This window comes from Strongylocentrotus purpuratus, unplaced genomic scaffold (genome assembly GCF_000002235.5).
Source record: "Strongylocentrotus purpuratus isolate Spur 01 unplaced genomic scaffold, Spur_5.0 spur5_scaffold_7, whole genome shotgun sequence".
Lineage (NCBI taxonomy): Eukaryota > Metazoa > Echinodermata > Echinoidea > Camarodonta > Strongylocentrotidae > Strongylocentrotus > Strongylocentrotus purpuratus.
In genome coordinates this window covers 26,065,982-26,084,724 of record NW_022145613.1, presented here as the reverse complement: position 1 = coordinate 26,084,724, position 18,743 = coordinate 26,065,982, and the positions used below count along the sequence as shown (strand labels likewise).

General features: G+C 37.8%; 1 protein-coding gene across 1 annotated transcript; it reads right to left on the bottom strand.

The window, feature by feature from the left end:
* Nucleotides 1-7,218: 7,218 nt before the first annotated feature.
* On the bottom strand, nucleotides 7,219-16,921 carry LOC575018 (14-3-3-like protein 2). The gene is made up of 5 exons (XM_775437.5): nucleotides 16,390-16,921; nucleotides 13,508-13,676; nucleotides 12,291-12,454; nucleotides 10,371-10,466; nucleotides 7,219-9,673 (listed from the first exon to the last, which is right to left on the bottom strand). The coding sequence occupies exons 1-5, from the start codon at nucleotides 16,735-16,737 to the stop codon at nucleotides 9,617-9,619; spliced, it is 834 nt and encodes a 277-aa protein (XP_780530.1). The 5' UTR covers nucleotides 16,738-16,921; the 3' UTR covers nucleotides 7,219-9,616.
* Nucleotides 16,922-18,743: the final 1,822 nt, after the last annotated feature.

The following is an 18,743-nucleotide window of genomic DNA, read 5'->3' as shown; positions in this document are numbered from 1 at the left end:
TTACCTGGAAAGGGGCGGGGCACGCAATTTTGCAGTGTGCATAATATGGGGTCCCTCTTGCCAGGCAAAAACCAAAAAAAGAGAGATGGAAAAAAGAGGGAATGAAGAAAGAATCTTTGTGAGTTAAAAGAGAAAGGAAAAAATGAAAGAGAAGTAAATAACAATAGAAGAGAGGTGCGAGAGCATGAGGAATTGCATTTCTTTTAAAAGAATAATAGGATAACATCCAGGGTCGTCGCTAAAGGGGGACGTGAGGGGTGCGCCCCCCCCCCCCCAACTGTCAGGATATTGGCGGTAAAATGGCGCTGCTGTCGAGAAAATGAGGAAAGGAGAAGGGGAAATGAGAGGGAAAGGGATAAAGAAAAGAAAAAGAAAAGGAAAAGAAAGGAAAGAGAAGCGGAAAAAGAAAGAGAAAAAAGAGAAAGGAAAAAAAAGAAGAGAAAAAGCAAACAATAGAAACGGGGGGTGAAAGAGAAGAGAGAAAGAGAGAGGTAAGAGCCTGAGAGAAGAGGGTGAGACAAGGACATGATACAACGAATTGCTTTTTTCTCTAATAATTAAATGAAACGTGAAAGCTTCCGCGCTTCGCACGGCATGGGCGAAAATGAATTAATAGTAATAATTTAATGAAACGTGAAAGCTTCGGCGCTTTGCGCGGGATGGGCGAAAATGAATTCAGACAAGGATTAAGAGTAATATTTAAATGAAACGTCAAAGCTTCCGCGCTTCGCACGAAAGGGGGGGGGGACTGAATTCAAACAAGGACATGATACAACGAATCGAGAAATAGAAAGAGAAAAAGAAAGCATAGAGACCTGTCAGACAGACGACGTTATCAATGAGGTATCAAAATATGCTCATCTGCAATCTGACCGTAAGTAAATGCCTAAAACCCCTGAGCTTTCAAGGGCTCCTCCCCCTTGACCCCACCACTGGAGCACTAAGGCATCTGAATGCTCAGCTGACCTTAAGTAAATGCCTTAGACCCCTGAACTTCGTGGGGCTTAGCCCCTGGGCGCATCCAGCCGGCGGGAGCCCAATTCGTGAGAAAACATTTAGCGTCGAATAAGCTGGGGGGGGGGGGGATAATGACCACTTTTTTGGGCTCAACGAGAGGGGGGTGGGGGTAGTGAGCATTATTTTATTTTACTTAACACCCCCCCCCCCTCCCTCGAGCAAAAAGAAGAAGATTTTTTTTTTCCAGAAAGTTCCCTTTTTTGTTGGTGCCCTCCCTCTTTGGAAGGCGCTCCGTCGCCCCTGGCGCGAGAGCGCGCAAGAGCACTTTTTTTTGTCCAATAATATTTGTGAGGAAATATTTAGCAGCGAATCATCCAGCCGATGGATAAGTGGGGTGGGTGGGGGGAAGGAACAGTCTTCTTTTTTTTTGGGGGGGGCGAAAAAAAAATATATGTATATATATTTTTGCTATATAGGGGGGCCCAATTTAGTTTTTTGTTTTAAAAAGGTTAAATTAACGTTACCATTTTTTTAAATCAGTTTTTTGGGCTAGCCCCCCCCCCCCCCCCCCCCCCCCCCCCCCGTGGATCCGCGCCTGGCCACACTGCCTCGTTCGCCTATGAAAATCATAACATGGAGGATTTCTTTTGGAAGATCATTCAGATCATTTTGCTTTATAATCATAATCTAACGTCCTAAGGATCAGGCGCACCGGAAGCAGTTTGGGATTGGGGGGGGGGGGCAAACTTTCCAGGAGACTCACCTTCCAGGGGCAGTGGCGTAACGAGCAAAAACGTTTGAAGGGGGGGGGGGAGAAGAAAAATCTGCATCACCACCACTCTTACATGTTACATGCTGGTCCCGGCAGGGGGTCAAGGAGCTGAGTCCCCGGAAGCTCAAGGTTTTTAAGCATTAAATTACGGTCAGATAATCATATTTAAATACCTTTTGTGACACTGGCAGGTCATTATTGGTGGGAAGTCCAGGGGGCAGAGCCCCCGGAAGCTTAGGGGTTTTTAGGTATTAATTACGGTTAGATGAGCATCCAGGGGCTTTCTTTAAGGCCATTGATGTGGTCCAGGGGGCAGAGCCCCCAGAAGCTCAGAGGTTTTAGATATTTAATTACGGTTAGATGCATCCGGGGGCCCGCCTTAGGGCCTTTGATGGGGTCCAGGGGGCAAAAAACCCGGAAGCTCTGGGGTTTTAGGCATTTAATTACGGTCAGATGGGCATATTTTGATACCTCATTAAATTATTTGTGACATTGGCACGGTCTCTAATTTTTTTTTTCTCTCTCTTTCTTTCTTTTTCTCTGTAACATACTTTTTAAAAGTAAGGGTGGAGGTGGAGCTCGAGACCCCCTAGCCCAGCCGTTCTGCAGGCCCTGACATGAAGGCTTCTAAATTAGCATATTTTTCGCCCGAATGTAAATTTTGAAATTTCTAATTTTCCAACGAACGCATGAAAAGGTATGACTTACAAAAAAATTGAGAAAAAATACCGGAAAATCATGTTATTTCAGCAACATTTGTAAATCACTGGTATCGAATAAGAAATACCCCCCCCCCCCCCCCCCATCAGTACGCCAGTGTTCAGGGGCTCATGTCTTCTCACCCCTACAACAAAAAAGCAAACACGCTTTCCTATTCTCTCACGATATGTCCACGATATGCGCGTATCGCTATTATAAAAACCTCCATTGATAAGGCATGCGCAATGTAGGCTATGTGATTTAATTCAGGTTTTTATTATCGGTATTTTCTTTTGGGTTAAAAATACAAACCATCTTTACTCCTTTTCTTTTCTTTTTTTTTGAGGGGGGGGGGCGTGTTGTTGTTGTTTGTTTGTTTGTTTTTTTTTTTGGGGGGGGGGCCAAAAATGCGTTTTGCCCCCCCTCCCCCACACTTTTTTGGTTGGGGACGAGTGCCCCCCCCCCACTTCCGGCGCCTATGCTTAGGATGGGTATGGACCCCTAACCTTTTCTGCCACAGTAATCGTACATTCGGAGGTTTCAGCCGGCACGCCCTCATCCAAACCAAACATAAGCCTATCTCCTCAATTTTGTGTCAGGACACGATTGGAGTATAAGTTTCGAGCCTTGTCAGCACTTTTGGCATAATTGCATCTTTTTCATTCATTGCTCTTTTGTGTTTATTACCTTTTAATCTATTCAGTTAATTGTCCGTTAAATCATTTGTTTATTTATTTATTTTTCTCGTTCATTTGTCATTATTTTTTTCTTTTTATCACCATTATTGCCTATCATTATATTATCATTAAACTCATTATTATACTAATTACATGTATTTTATTTTCTTGGCTTCTTAATTTTGTTTGACTAACGTCGAACAACATTCAAAATTCTCTTCCCCAACCACCCACCCCATCCCTACCCGTTTATGATAGAGACGTTACCGTAATCTTGGCTATGAAAAGAAAATAAGAAAGAAGCAGATTTAGGAGAATAAAAAGTAAAGAGAAGCAAACTAGGAAGCGTTATAGGAATTTGAGGCCAATGGGAGAATAATTGGCGTTCCATACCATAATGTTGCGCCACACACTGACATTGCAAGCCTGTGCAATAATGTATTTGCATTTATGAAGAGTTTCATTCCAAAAGGAGCTAAATCCACTTTGGTACTTCCGAGTAGATCGCCTTTTTTATTTCTCCACTTTCCCTTTAGCCATCTACCTTCATGTTGTTATATATGTTAAAGGTGTCACCCTGGACCAATAATATATGATTTTAAAAAAATCTACCATTTTGTCTGATTTTTACTAAATTTTTAGATTTGTTTTTATTATCGTGGATTAAGGAATTTAATAAAAATCAGAAGTAACTGGTAGATTTATTTTCTTATATTATTGGTCCAGGGTGACACCTTTAACATATATATATATCAACATGAATGTAGATGGCTAAAGGGAAAGTGGAGGAATACAAAAGGTGATTTACTCAGAAGTAGGCCAGTGGATTTAGCTCCTTTTGGAATGAAACCGATTTGGATTTAGCTCCTTTTGGAATGAAACCGATTTGGATTTAGCTCCTTTTGGAATGAAACATGATAATTGTACCTAAATTTTTTCACACTTCCTGGTAACATTTTAAAATGTGATATAGTGCATTTTGTCCCCATGTAGGAAATCATTATTTTAAGACATAAAACTCAATTTTGGTAAAATATGGATTTAGCTCCTTTTGGAATCAAGCTCTTCATATTTAGCCACAATTGTATTTTCACTAGGGTGTCCGGTGGGGGGGGGGGGGGAGTTGGGCAGGGATGGGCTTTTGAGGCTTAAGTCCCCTCCCCCACCAAAAATAGAGTGGGTGGGGGTAAAAAGAAATATGAAGAATGAATGGAAGTAAATGAAAGAAAAATGAAATAAATTGTACGTCGCAGGTCCTTCAAGGCATAAAACTTTTATTAAAAGGCAGTGTTTAACAACCTACTTTTTAAGACCTGCTACTCAAATCATGTTGAACAAAAAAAAAAAAAAAAATAGACCCGACTAATTTCCTTTGTTAAATGCAATTAAGTATTGTAAAATGCATTATGTATTCCCATGCTCCTTGTCTCCCACGAGTTTGGAATAGGAATACGGCCGAGCTGTCGCGATCATCTGAATTTGGTAATCATAAACCATATATGTATATTGTCTTACTATCATGTTGTATATATATTTATATTTTGTTTCCTTCCTATAATTTGAAAAGAAAAGGGGGAAAAGTTGATAAAGTAATACGAGTAATATAATTTGTTTTCATCCCTGTATTACATTTCAAATGAGACATGCAGTAGTATGTTAATTTGTTTCACTTTTTCTCTTTATTCTTACACTCAATTATCCATGTTACACTATAACCTTGAAATGTGTTATCCAATGTACAAACATTGAGAATGATCCTATCTGTTTGGATTGAAATCAATAAAGTTTGAATTTGAATATAAAAGTTTAATTATATTTTAAATATTATTATCTAATGTCTTGGTCTTATGAAAATAATAACTCTATATGCTCATAATACCTTTCAATGAAAAATGCTAAAACGAACATAAATTTTAAAACAACTGAAGAGGAAACATTATGCAAAGTCTTCTTTATAACGAAAAATTCGAAACATTATTCTTTGGAAATTTTGAGAACTTAGATCCGTCGCACAGTGGGCCAGGGAGGAACCAAAGTGCGCAAAACTAATTTTGGGGGGATTTATCTTTTATAAATCCTGAGGAAATGTTTGGATTTCCAGGGATTTCCGCTTAAATTTTATTACCAACATTTTCTCTGATGTCTAAGCTTTAAGTTGATACCAGATTTGGCTGCCCGTGTTATAGAGCCGTTTTCCTTGCAACATTGCACCGAAAAATGTGTTTATTTTGGTCCGCGGTGTCAGAACGTGTGTCGCGCGCCCCACGCGCCGTGATTTATGACTGCGAATCCTTCATGATTTTTCAGTATTTTTTTTTTTTTTTTTTTTTTCTTCTTCTCTTAAATGTCTTTTTATGTTCATGCCTTCTTCATGCATGCATGTTTCATGCTTTATTTGATGTAAATAGTAAAAGTTCATTTGTATTATTTAGATGTGAATGTAAAATCATATTCTATATAATAATATTAACATGCAGATTATTTTATGTATTGATTTTGTTATTGTTTGTGAAAAGCAATGGAGAAAATAAATTATCATTGAAAACAAAAAAAAATGATTCAGCCGCGGACCTAAAAGAAACACATTTTTCGGGGCAATGTGGCAAGGGAAATCGGCTCTAACATAACAACGGGCAAGATCGGGCAGCCAAATTTGGTATCAACTTAAAGCTTAGACATCAGAGAAAATGGTGGTATTAAAATTGAAGCAGAGTTCTGAGGAGATCTAAACATTTTCTTTGCATTTATAAAAAAAAAAAACATGGATAATTAGTCCATTTTTCAGTGAATTACCCTATAGTATATCATGAAGATTGTGTTTCTATTAATTTTAACCCATTCATGCAACGAAATAAACTATCAGGAATATGTGAGAGCAATTTCATATCAATAACTTAAAAACTACATGATAAATTGAAAGATTTATGAAATAAGTCACTTTTGCACTAAAACTGTCAATATGTAGGATTTTGCTGTTTGAAGGAGTAAATTTATACCCTTATTGTGCATACCGGCATTAAATATTTTACTGAGGTATTCCTCAATGTGTTACCTTCAACTGGGCAAGACAAAAGTTGTAAGAAAAAAAATCAACAAAAATCAACAAACAAAAAAAAAAAAAAAAAAAAAAAAAAAAAAACGAGTTTTGGCGCACTTTGGTTCGTCCCTGGCCCACTGTGCGTCGGCCCCCTGGTTGCTTACTTGTAAGCACATGCTGCCTTAAAAGTCAGATAAAACTAACAAATCAAACCAAAAAAGACAAGTTGGTCGAAAATTAATTAGAGGGAGCACCAAGAGTGTGTGTTCCGGCATAGTTCCGGCGCGCATGGTTTCAGGCCCCCTCTCCCATCATAAAATCCTGCACATGTACGCCTTCGATATTTTTTCCCCCCGTAATTGTCAAAATCTTTAGTCATATCCGGGCAGTGGGCAGTGGGAGGGGAAGGGGTGTTGATAAGAAGGAAAATCTTTCTTTCGACCAAACAAGATTCCAAACTACCTCTCTCTCTCTATATATAAAACGCATGGTTTAAAGGTACAATGTCCCATTTGCAGGCCCCAACAATCAAAAGGTTATATTCCAACAGCATTTGAAAGATAATAGTAATTTTGAACTTCCCTCAAAACGAAAAGGCTTAAAAATGTCTTTTAGTTGGAAAATAACGATCGTTAGTTTTCGAATCGACTTTAGTGATTGCAATCATGCTAGTAATACCGGTAGTCCAATTTTCAGACTCTTGTACAAAATTGGTGTACGTTTTGTGCTGTGCAAAGATTCAATCCATTTAATTTTGGCTCTTCATTCACATTAAACATGCACTGTTTTCTAGAATGTGACAAGAAAAAAAACGTAAATTTTGGACCAAACTTTTGTGCCATAAATCATGGTGGTCCCAAATTCATCATTTGTGCGCAGTGCATAGAATTTTCAGCATCATTTCGACTATTCAAAATGCTTGCATCTCTGACCGTTTACAGGCAGTTTCTTAAATTTCATCACCAGAACTCGCTTTTACCTTAAAAAAAAACTTTTTTCAGTCTCTCATTTCAATCATTTATCTCAATACTCTTCCATTCACAACATGAAGTAAAGAACGAAACAATGTACAGCAGTTTCCAGACAACAGACATTATAATTGTTTAACTGTGCAACGACAGTTTCACAGGATACAATGTTAGGGTAATACAACTTTTTTTCAGCTTAAAATGCATGCATTTCTCTTCAATTGTTAATAGCTTACGGCCATGATTATCATTAGCGATTTAGCATAACTGTGAGTTTATATTTCTATCTTAACAGAGAATGGAGTTGTGAGACAACCACAAACTTTCTCTTCATATTAACACAATACATGAAGATAGAATATCTTAAAGAAGAAAAAGAAAATCCTTTAAATTTGGTACTGAATACGTCCTGGGAAGCATTTCTTTTACTGGACAAAAATACACGTACTATGCATTGTTAGCAATTCATCTAAATTATACAAGTTCCATAGACTTCTAACATCACTAGTAATGATTTGTAAATTTCCCAAAATAAGCACGCATTTGGGGGTTTAGTACGAGTAGAAAGGACCTCAAGTACATGTTTGCCATCTCTGCATGGCACACATATCTCAATGCATCGATTACTGTAGGCAAAATAAAAATGCAGATGGTTTGATTATCAAAGCCATGAGACGGTTCTGTAGCAACAATACAGAACAAGTACATATATGTATACATTCCTATTTTCAGACAATGCATTCTAATCTCTAAAATTATCTAATCTACAGAACTCACCTTTTTAACAACCTAATATCTAAGGCAAATGGGGGAAAATGAAGAAAAAAATACAGTTGTCCCTGCAGGAAGAATATATCACAAATTACTACACAGTAAAACATAATATTCAATTTATAGTTCAATTACACTTGTCTGTCAAATCTGTTATCACAAATAAAAAAATGCATAAATGCTACATTTCCGATACATATTGAACCAGAAACATTCACAACGACACAGATATTAAATAAACATGTGATCCAATGCATCGCAAAGGAACTGGTAGAGTGCTATCAATGAATTTTCTCATCTATGCATATATCTGTCAACTTCCCTTTTCCCACTTGGAGTACATTTGTCAATTGCATCTTAATCCTTCCCATTGGATGACCGCCTCGTGCCGATGCCAAGCGTAAATAGCATCTTCTCTTTACATGTATTGCAAGTTTTGTTCAAGTAGAGCCTCAGTCAAATGACAAAATGCAACCTAACCTCCAGGGCAAGACATGTATCAAAACATCCTAATGAATATTACTGGTGCACCACAGGAAGATGTGCAATATTACAGCATAAACAAAAATACAACCTTTGAAAATAGACATTTCCACCTTTCGAATTCTATGAACGTGAGATTCAGTGCAGTGTTGGTCGACTGAAGGAGGGTTACAAATAAACTGTCACTTCAAACAAAAGCAATTACAAAGAAGTCTCAATTGGTGATACATACTGCAGTAACCAACTCATAACAAGTTTGTTTCCTACTGTTGCCTCAAGGGGTATTATCAACAGTAAAATTGATAAAATTAAAAAATTAAATAAAAAGGGTCATGGGTGATTGCTATCTCCTATGGCATTAGTCCATTCTAAACAGAGGGAAACAGATTAAATACGAGTCCTAACCCACAGTTAGTGTATGGTTCTGGGATATTCAAAGGCAATTACAAAAAGTGCAATAAACAATCAATTAAATGCATCATGGAATCCTTTAAGTTCAGTTTCATCAAAAAAAAATATCACAAAATAATCTATCTAGCAATAACATAGACATGGACATGTACATTGTAAATAGATTGCTAGAAATAAATAAAGACATTTTTTTTTTCTCTCTCTCTCTCTCTGCTGATATTTGGCCAGATCCTTACTCTGCACACAATAAAATGTAAAGTTTCACAAAGGCAAGTACTTTATGCATACCTAGTCTGATGCTCTTTAAATTCATTCCCCTTTCCACATATTTGTTTTTTATTGTTTAGTTTAGTTTTTGTATACCTTTGATACAATTTGAACCCTTCAGAAGATGTGATAGCTACAAAAACATGCATGGCACGGAGTCGGTGCCATTTAACACTGAACAGTGACTGATCTTCATTTTTTAGAAATACCTACAGAAACGAACAGAATTATTTGATAGTTCAACTGTCAGTTTACAATTTTTCCTCAATCAAAAGATTGTGACACAATTTGGTTGCAAAAGAAACTTACACCATAGGCTCAAAAATCCATCTGCCACAGACATGTAAACACTAGGTGTCTTCAATGCGTCAACATAAGCACCCTTCACCATTGAACACTCATTTTCCACATCCTTTTAAGTCACCAAGCCCTTTTCGTTCTTTCCTTTCTATCTCCAGAATGGGTAAATGAGACATTGAAGAGTTTGAATGCTTTATCCAAGCTATTTGTTTGGATACACTATTTGTGATTATGAGAACATTTATGGCACACCTATAATTCAGCTAAAGTAATTTTACTGTTGGGGGTCTTCTTGGTCTCCTGCTTCATCGGCGTTATCTGACGTCCACAACTGTTGAAAGACACACACAAAATATATATATAAACATATACAGTATGTATGTAAGAATACCACATTATTAATGACCGTCTCTGAAGTTTGTAATGGCATTTTAATAAAGGGATAGAGACACTGAAGAGATACTAGCATTTTAAAGAGAATATCCCAAAGCAGATGCAAAACATGATCTTAACATTGCCATTGTTTACAGCAACAATGTACACAAGGTCATTCTCTCACTATTCACCAATTTACTGACAGTCTCTATCTTCACCCATAAACCAACACCAATTCGAAACCGATTCACATCATTTGGCTATTCATATTAAAGGTCAGTTTCCGATCATCTTTATGCACGAAAGAAGCTGGAAAGTTATTGAAACTAATATTTCTTGCTTAGTCCTAGCAGGATGAACAAATTTAAACTTAATCCATGTTGACATGTCAGGACTACATGTTGATGTAGCTACGTTGGTATATCGTGTATGATGGTATAATATGTAAGCAGGATGAACCCCAAAACACAGTGGTCTGTATTCTACTCAAATCATGTTGAACAAAAATTAAAAAATAGACCAGACTAAATCCCTTTGTTAAATGCAATTTTGGACTAAAGCCTAAACCAACACCTTTGATGACAGACAGAGGCATTACGAGACTAAAAAGATTTTCAGGTAACTGTTCCAATGTATAAATATTCCATACTTACAGTTAAATTGTCTCTGAGTAGCTGCATAATTAGCGTGCTGTCTTTGTATGAATCCTCCTGAAGTTGATCCAGTTCTGCAATGGCCTGGTCAAATGCCTATCAAAGAGAATACAATACATAAACATTATCAATTAAAGACCCTATCTGATGAAAATACAATTTTATATCAACGGAAAGCTGGAGGAATGTCGACTACAAGTTTGAAGGAAGAGAAAAAAAAATGTCTTTTACCCAGTATTACACAAAACCAAATTAAAATCTTTCCACAACCCTCTAAATTACGGGTCAACAGGGGTCATTTTTACTGCAATTACAGTGATGACTTAACATGTGGCCGTCCAATATAGCAGAGGTGATGAGCTATGTCTACTTCAATACAAAGTTGTTAGGAATATGCATACTCCACATAAGATGATGTTATCAAGTTGATAGCTAGATTTTAGGTTGACAACTTCTGATTTTCAAAGCTTTAGATTTTGAGTTTTCAGAAAGCCGTCGCTCCTTTGACCGACATTTAAATAGCATATACAGATAATCTCACGTAAGTCGATCTCGTAAGTCAGTAAAATGTGTCGACTTAATAGGCATCCTTTGACTTGTGGGTAAGTCAGAGAAATTGAATTTTGTGATTTATTTCCATCATGATTGTTGCAATTTTATATATTGTTTTTGAGAATAGGGGAAATTAAAATTGTGATTATTCTGGCCATGTATAATAAATTGTGGTAATCATTTGCAAAGTAAAGTTTTTACAAGAAAATCTGAGTAAAAAAGATGAAAATTCAGTTGCATGCTGCCCACCCCGAAACACACGGAGCTAACAAAAGTGCCACTGCTGTCTGAACCGCAAGAGTTGAAGAGACTTGACTCTTGAGTGGAATCAACTACAGAATAGCTTAGCTCACATAGCAAAACAAAATTTGCGTCCTAGCAAAACTTTTAAATTGCTATCTGGTTTCATCAACATTACCACAATATCAATACAGTTTTGAGAATAGAGGTATGATACCAAAGCATAGATTGTGAATATTCTGGCCATGAATACTGAAAATTGACAACGTTTTTCTTCTTCAAAGTACAGTTTTCACAATGAGATCAGATGGTGCTTGAGTGATTTGCAAATCTCAATCCCAAATCCACTTTCGATTGCAAAAGTTTACTTTGCAGCATTCACCAGGAGTCTGCATCGAAGAGAGATTATAGGGTGGCAGAGCGAGAGAGCTAGAGATGCGGATACGAGAGACAATTTTGTGTGGTTTCCTGGTTTAAAATAGTAAATTTCTGTCATATATTTCTTCTCAAACATCTTGGGTTACGTATGTTCACATTTGTAATGCCAATTGCTAATATGAACCAACATGTTCCAGGAAAATACTCAGAGAAATTCTCTCTTTTGAAAGCAAAACGGACTTTCAAAAACAGGTATCCAAAAATAGATAAGTCTTACGCAAGAATATAATAAGATCTTTTCTTGGGAGAATGAAATGTGACAACGAATTTTAACTTAAGTAAAAGTGATCTTCTATCCCGCTTTTTGCCAAGTTTCAGGCATGTATAAATTATTTGCAAAATCTATAGTGTCGTCTCACATGCAGAAATTTATAGGGGCACCGGGGGCCAATCTGGTTTACAACTTTCGGGCCCCGGTTTATAGTTAACTGCGATGACTCGGCCTTACCCTCATCACCACTAGTCCCTAATAGCTTGTATGTAAATATGTATTTGATATAATATCAAATTGCAGAGAAAGCATCAAGGATGACCGATTAGGTCTCACATGAATACTCAACTTTATAATAGCAATATCAAGTTACTCAGCATCATCCCACTAATTCCTCATTTAGCAAGAATTTGGCCTGCACATTAAAATCTTATATCTTGAAAGTTCTCCGGCAGTCAAAGAGCAGTCAGCAAACTTACTTTCTTGGCCAGATCACAGGCGTCATTTGGCTGATTGAGAATTTCATAGTAGAAAACTGAAAAGTTCAATGCCAGTCCAAGTCGGATGGGATGTGTTGGTGCCATATTTGTCTGGCTTTGTTCCATTGCTGCCTGGTATGCCATCTTGGATTTTTCAACAATTTCTGGGGATAGAACAAAAACATGTTTTTTTTTTGTTAGAAATTTCTTTTCCAAATATCACTACAGTCAATTGCAACAGTTTAATGAGAAGCCCACCCTGATATACATGTACATTGGATTTGGTTTTAATAGAATCAGAAAAATGAGAGAAACTGATCAGTAAAGTTTAAGCAAATTTCTTTTGTCACCGACTATTTTCAAGGACTGTGATTGGTCAAATTTAGTCAGCGCTGACTAAATTGTCAGTGAACATGATATTGGTCGGTGAAAACCACTGACGAATTGTTCATGAAACGCCCTGATTTTTTTTTTTAAAGTTGTGATCAATCAAACATAATTTGGCAATTCTGTGACATACACCTGTGTCTTACTATCTTGCGAGGTTCCCTCCCTCCCAATTGCTCTGTACTAAAAAACATTCAAATTGTTTTCCCCATAAAATTTGTGTATGCATATTTCATACAAGTACTGGTCCTGTTTGAAACAAATCTATTCCATTATCGATAACTGAGAAAATGAAAATTCATACAATTTTGGAAAAGACCCAGCAAGATAGGTCAGTGTTGGCAATTGGTGTTTCACTGATTACAACTTTTTGTACTTCTTATTGTTTTTACTTTTTAGCAGATCTCATTTGGATTTTGGAGTCTTCCAGAGTTTAATTGTTTCCATTGTCTTTTTAAATTTGTTTTGCATTGAAATTTACTCATATTATACTGGTACATGTACCTTCTTCTTTGCAGAATGTTTGCAATCAGGAAATTATTACAAAAATGCGAACCAAATTGAATTGAGCAAAACAAATTCAATAAATTTATTTCCATTGATGGGGTTTTGATTGGCACATGATTTCTTTTTAGATGTTTTGTATCTCATTTTTTGTAAAAAATTGTCTATTTAAACATATTTTTAAAGTTGTGCTCTGGATGTAGAACATACCAAAACATTGGAAGAAAAACAAGTTTGCAATAAATGAATTTTGTTTGGACAGAGACTGTCCCATAAATTCTCAAGGTGAAATACTTTGGAAAAGCCCTATAAAAGAAAATACCTACCATCTTTTTTGCTATCCTTCTTCACCTCGGCTAAGTAGCGGTAGTAGTCTCCCTTCATCTTAAGATAGAAAACATGGCTATCTGCATTCTGTGAATCTTTTTCGCCTTTGTCTTTGTCAATCTTGATTTCATTCTCAGCAATGGGTATGAGAAATTTGTCAAGCAATTCCTAAGAAGTGAAATAAAATGGGAAAAATTATATTTAACGTTTACACATGAGAATTGAGCATGAATGTGTATAATATATATTAATTTTTCTCGAACAAATAGGATCACACAGTGCGGGAAGTTCTGAGACTGTTATTTCGGATTACAGTAGACACACTTTAAAAAGTTCACATAGAAAATCCTGAATTTAAATATATAAGGGAAGTAACCTTGTATACAGAATGAAGATGTGCAAGCCTAAATAATAAATACACACAGCAAGGTGTCCCCTATGCAGATAAGATAACTGAAGCTGCAGATGAGTGCAAAGGTGCCATCCCCAACAATTATTATTTTTCAATTTTGCTTACTGGTCTACACAAATGTACATGTACCATTACCAGTAGTTTTCCATTTCTTTTTAAATTCACAAACATAGACTTCATATACATAAAATGTATTTCAATTTCAGAGGATATTTTACTACTGGTTTATAGTGTAAAGAGATGTGCATGCAAGGAGGAATTCATTAGTACAATAAAAAACCTTTAAGTAACTGACCCGTAAAGAATACAATGTGCAATTTACAACGCAATAAAACAGTGTGTAGACTATTTGCATTTCCAGTAGAATCAACAAGGCACGTAGAATGCTTACAATTAGCCCATGCGCAGATCGTTCATCCGATCTCGGCCTCATTTTCGTAAGTTGCGCCTAGCCTAGCCCGACATGGGCCCACATTGCCTATCGCTGTTCTCCATTCACTTAACGCTGTCAGATATCTGTGCGAGGATCAAGCTTGCGATTTTTCCCGTTTTTTGGATACCAAAATTATGATATTTCAGTCAAACCCTCTAGACCCTATTTGTTATGATTTTTTCACTTACCGGTAAGTTTTTCAGTTAAGTAATTTTTTTAAGGTACAAACTGGAAATTTATTCTAAGATGTCCATTGATTTTTCTATTTCATATATGTTTGCAATGCTGTGTGTGCGTCAGTTATGTGTGAAGTGCGTCCTCTGTTTAAAGCAGGACGTGTCAAAATCTCTTTGGTGTGAAGTAATATTACGTATTGACTTTGCCATTGAACTTAAGTTGCGCTAAGTTAAGTAGGCCTTCTTTCACTTAAATTCAAAGCCACTCGAGCGGATTGGCCAATGAGAACGCGTAAACTCACTGTACAGCACTCAATGCGCAAGGTTCTTCGTGCGTAGCCATCTCTCGCGAAAATTGAGCGTTTTTGTAATGTTAATGTTATTGTTAAGTGTAGACTAGTTCATTGTTAATTCACATGTTGATCATATCATCAGGAACACGTATCACATGAAACTGAAAGGTAATTGACGAATTACAAAGTGCTTTGTAAGAGTAGAAAGAAGAACTCGTCCATTTGGACTAGGAGTAGGATTAGGAAATCCAAGGTGGTTTGCAAGGTTTATTGGGTGCAGGAATGGGCAATTGCAAAATGCAAAATGCATTTTTAGCCTAATTTTAGGTTTTGTTTGGATCTATATCACTCTTCACGCAGGGATATCGGCGCTAGTTCAGAAGTCTATCCAAACTTTAATCCGTAACTCCGGCGTGGAGATACCCTACTAAAACGTACCCAAATGAAGTAAATATTCATCAAATGTCCAAATAAAGGTCATCATTTATTGTTTATTACCTGTTTCGTGTCAATTTTCTTAATCTTATCTTTTTCGGAGCATTTTTCCTAAAAACAAAGACTTATAATATGCACTTTCTCACAGGATTCACGGCAAACTGCAGCACAATACAATTGTTAAGTCAAGTTAAGATCATAAACCAAGACTGCAGTCCCTTACTTAACACACCCAACCATCCGGACAGTATGTATTGTATTGTGCTTCAGTAAGAATGTATTGTGTCGAGTAAGAAAAAAATTGAAGTGCTCACTATCCTACCCCCCCCCCCCCCCCCCCATTGAGCAAAAAATATCTATACAATACGAGTAAGCTGGTTCGTTTACACGTTTTTTTTTAAAAAAATTCATAAACCGGGAGATTGCGGGAGAAAGGGCGTGGTGGCAGGAATAATAATAATAGAGTCTAGTGAACATTTATAATACAAAAATGACACTATTGGCGCAGCTGTGTGGAAAATTGCTACGAGCTGGTGGTATGGCGGGAGAATGAGCGTGGTGGCGTGAGACTCCCTTCCTGTGTGCAGTGTACGCTCGGTTTCTTCAAACGGTGCGCACTGTAAACTGGCAGCAAGCGACTCGTTGCACAGAGGCGGCACCAATCTAAAGAAACCTTACGTGTTCTGCATTCACCGCTATCGCATGCTGGGCTGTGCATTAACATTGAATGTCATAATAATGTAGCCTAAGTTGGTGATCAAATTCATGGTGATACTGAGGTGATGCCTTTGATTGATCAGTTGATGGATTAAATTCATAGATCTGGGCCCTAGAGGTCTAGGCTACTTGGAACTCTATTTCATATGGTCTACGACTGTGTAAAGCTAGGCAAGAGACTTAGTAACTAGTCCAAGTGTTAGATCAAGTGGGGACCATCTTATTCTTCTTGCCCCTGGTCATGTAGGCCTAGTCTAGAATCTATAGCATCGAACTCGATCATTCAATGCCATTCGCAACGCGCAGTCTGTCAATGGCTGCACCGCACTACTTCACAACCCACAACACTCCACACAAGTGACACAGCCAGGACGGGTAACCCCATTCGGTAAGGCTCTCATCTAGATCTACCTACCAAAACCTGCTCGCAGATGTCCTCAAGCTCCTTCTCTACTTTCTCCCTGTAGCCCTTTGACAAGACCTTTCTCCTTTCAGTCTGCATGGTCTGTGCGTTTGAAGAACCGTCGGCATTACTCTCCTTGGCCTCAATACTGCTGATAACTCTCCATGATGACCGCCTTGCTCCGACAACATTCTTGTATGCTACAGATAACAGATTCCTTTCTTCGTTCGACAACGTCATCTTCATTTCGGTCACCTTCTTCATTGCAGCTGCCATGTCATCGTACCTCTCGGCTTGTTCTGCCAGTTTTGCCTTGTGAATTAGCTCATTCTTGATTTTAGTGTTATCCCCCATGTCCATGACTGCTGGTAGAGTGTATTAACTATTTGTAAAACTCTTTAAAGTCTGTAGAATTTTGACTGCGCCCTGTCAATTTGCCAAGTTCCTCCTACACTGTATTTTTCCTCAAATAGGAAATTTAGATCCTCTAATACACGCAAAATATATCGGGCGTCGTCGCTGTGTGAGAAGCAGAATGTAAAAATGGCGGCGAACAGTGCCGTATCACTCAAAATCAGAATATTAAATTAATACGCCTTACACAAATGTAAGCTCCATTTCCATTCATTGTATTAGAGCTGTTTATTTGGCATTAGAAGTAATCATATTAAACATAAAAAATTAGTAGTAATTTTTTCATCATTTTAAGATCACGTTTAAGTATATCTTTGGAAGTATTTAATAACATTTTGTTTCCCTCTAGCCAGTTTACCGTTGTATGAACTGCTCGCCTTTACTCTCAGTGAGGGGTTTCCTTTTATTGGAATCAAGGTGCATGACGTTTCGGTAACCAGGGATTACCATTGGGATGGTATGCATACAGGTGATGTCATCACGGTGAATTTGAGTTGCTAGATTTCCTCATTTCATAGCCGTCCGAGTAGTAAAATAATAATTATAATAATAATAATAGAAATGAGACAAAAATAGGGTAAGAGAAAGCAAGGATGGCAACCATCTTCGTATTTAAGTTGTATGTTCACTTATGTGTATAAAAAACGATCATATAGGGAGATTATTAGCAGTGCATCTTTTTCTCAGGCTAAAAATAGTAGAGACCAAATTCCAAAGTCAAAAGTCCAGATGATTTGTATTCGAAAGGATTCACGGCGCGCGCGCGAACTTCATTCATAAATTTCGAGTGGTCTTACGTCAATTAAGCCAATATTGCTCGAGTCCCACATTCATTTTTGTTCAACATTTTGGCCTTTTTTTAAACAAGTTTTGAGAGTCACTCAACTTGCACAATCATCGGTACAACCAGGGGCGTCGCTGGGGGGGGGGGGGGGTAGATGTTGGGATGCGATATCCCCTCACTCCTCTACCCCACATGTCAGGATATTGTCGGTAAAAATTGCGCTGCCGTCGGGAATCGGAGACGGATGAGAGGGAAAGGGACAGAAAAAATGAAGGAAAAGAAAGGAAAGAACGAGAAAAAAGAAGAAAAATGAGGAAGGAGAGAAAAGAGGGCAAGGAAAGAAATGGGGAAAATGGAGAAAAAAAAGAAAAAAGAAAGAAAAAGGAAGCATAAGAAACGGGATGAAATTAAGGGAGGAGAGAGAGGGGGGGGTGGGTAAGAGAGAGGAGGGGTGGGAGTAGGCCCATAAATGTTGGGTTCATAGAGTCGTCTCGACGAGGGAGCACTGACAGATACGCAGAAAACAGTGTCGGTAGGGGCGTCGCTAGACCTTTTCCAGTGGGGGGGGGGGGTGCATGTATAGAGGCCAACGATTACCGACAAAACTAGCCACCAATTACCGACATAATTAAACGTCCCAATATTTACAAATTTAACCCTATAAACCCGAGGCCGAAGGCTAAATTGTTGTATGGACTATCTATAGTACTTGCGTATGCGCAAAATGGTCATTTTCCTCGACGACATGAATATACGAATTAGTTTCGTCAACTTAATCAGCATCATAGCCATATCTTTTAATGCATGCAGGCGCGGAGCTAGGATCTTATTTTAGGGAGGGGCGGTATATAGTGAGCAAGCGAATCACGAAGCGCGCTCATGGGGGAGGGGGTGGATAGGCCTTAGAAGCGGAAGCTTAGACGTTTCCTTAAATTATTACACAAAGAAGACGATTTGCTGTACCGTTCTCAACTGTTAATCCTTGTCTGAATTCAGTTTCTTCCCCTCCCGCGCAAAGCGCAGAATTTTTGACGTTTCATTAAATTATTAGAGAAAGAAGACGATTCGTTGTACCGTTTTCGACTGTTAAGCCCTAATTGTCTGAATTCAGCTTCCCCCTTAATAGCGCGTATAGTGCGGAAGCTTTGACGTTGGAGAAAGCAGACGA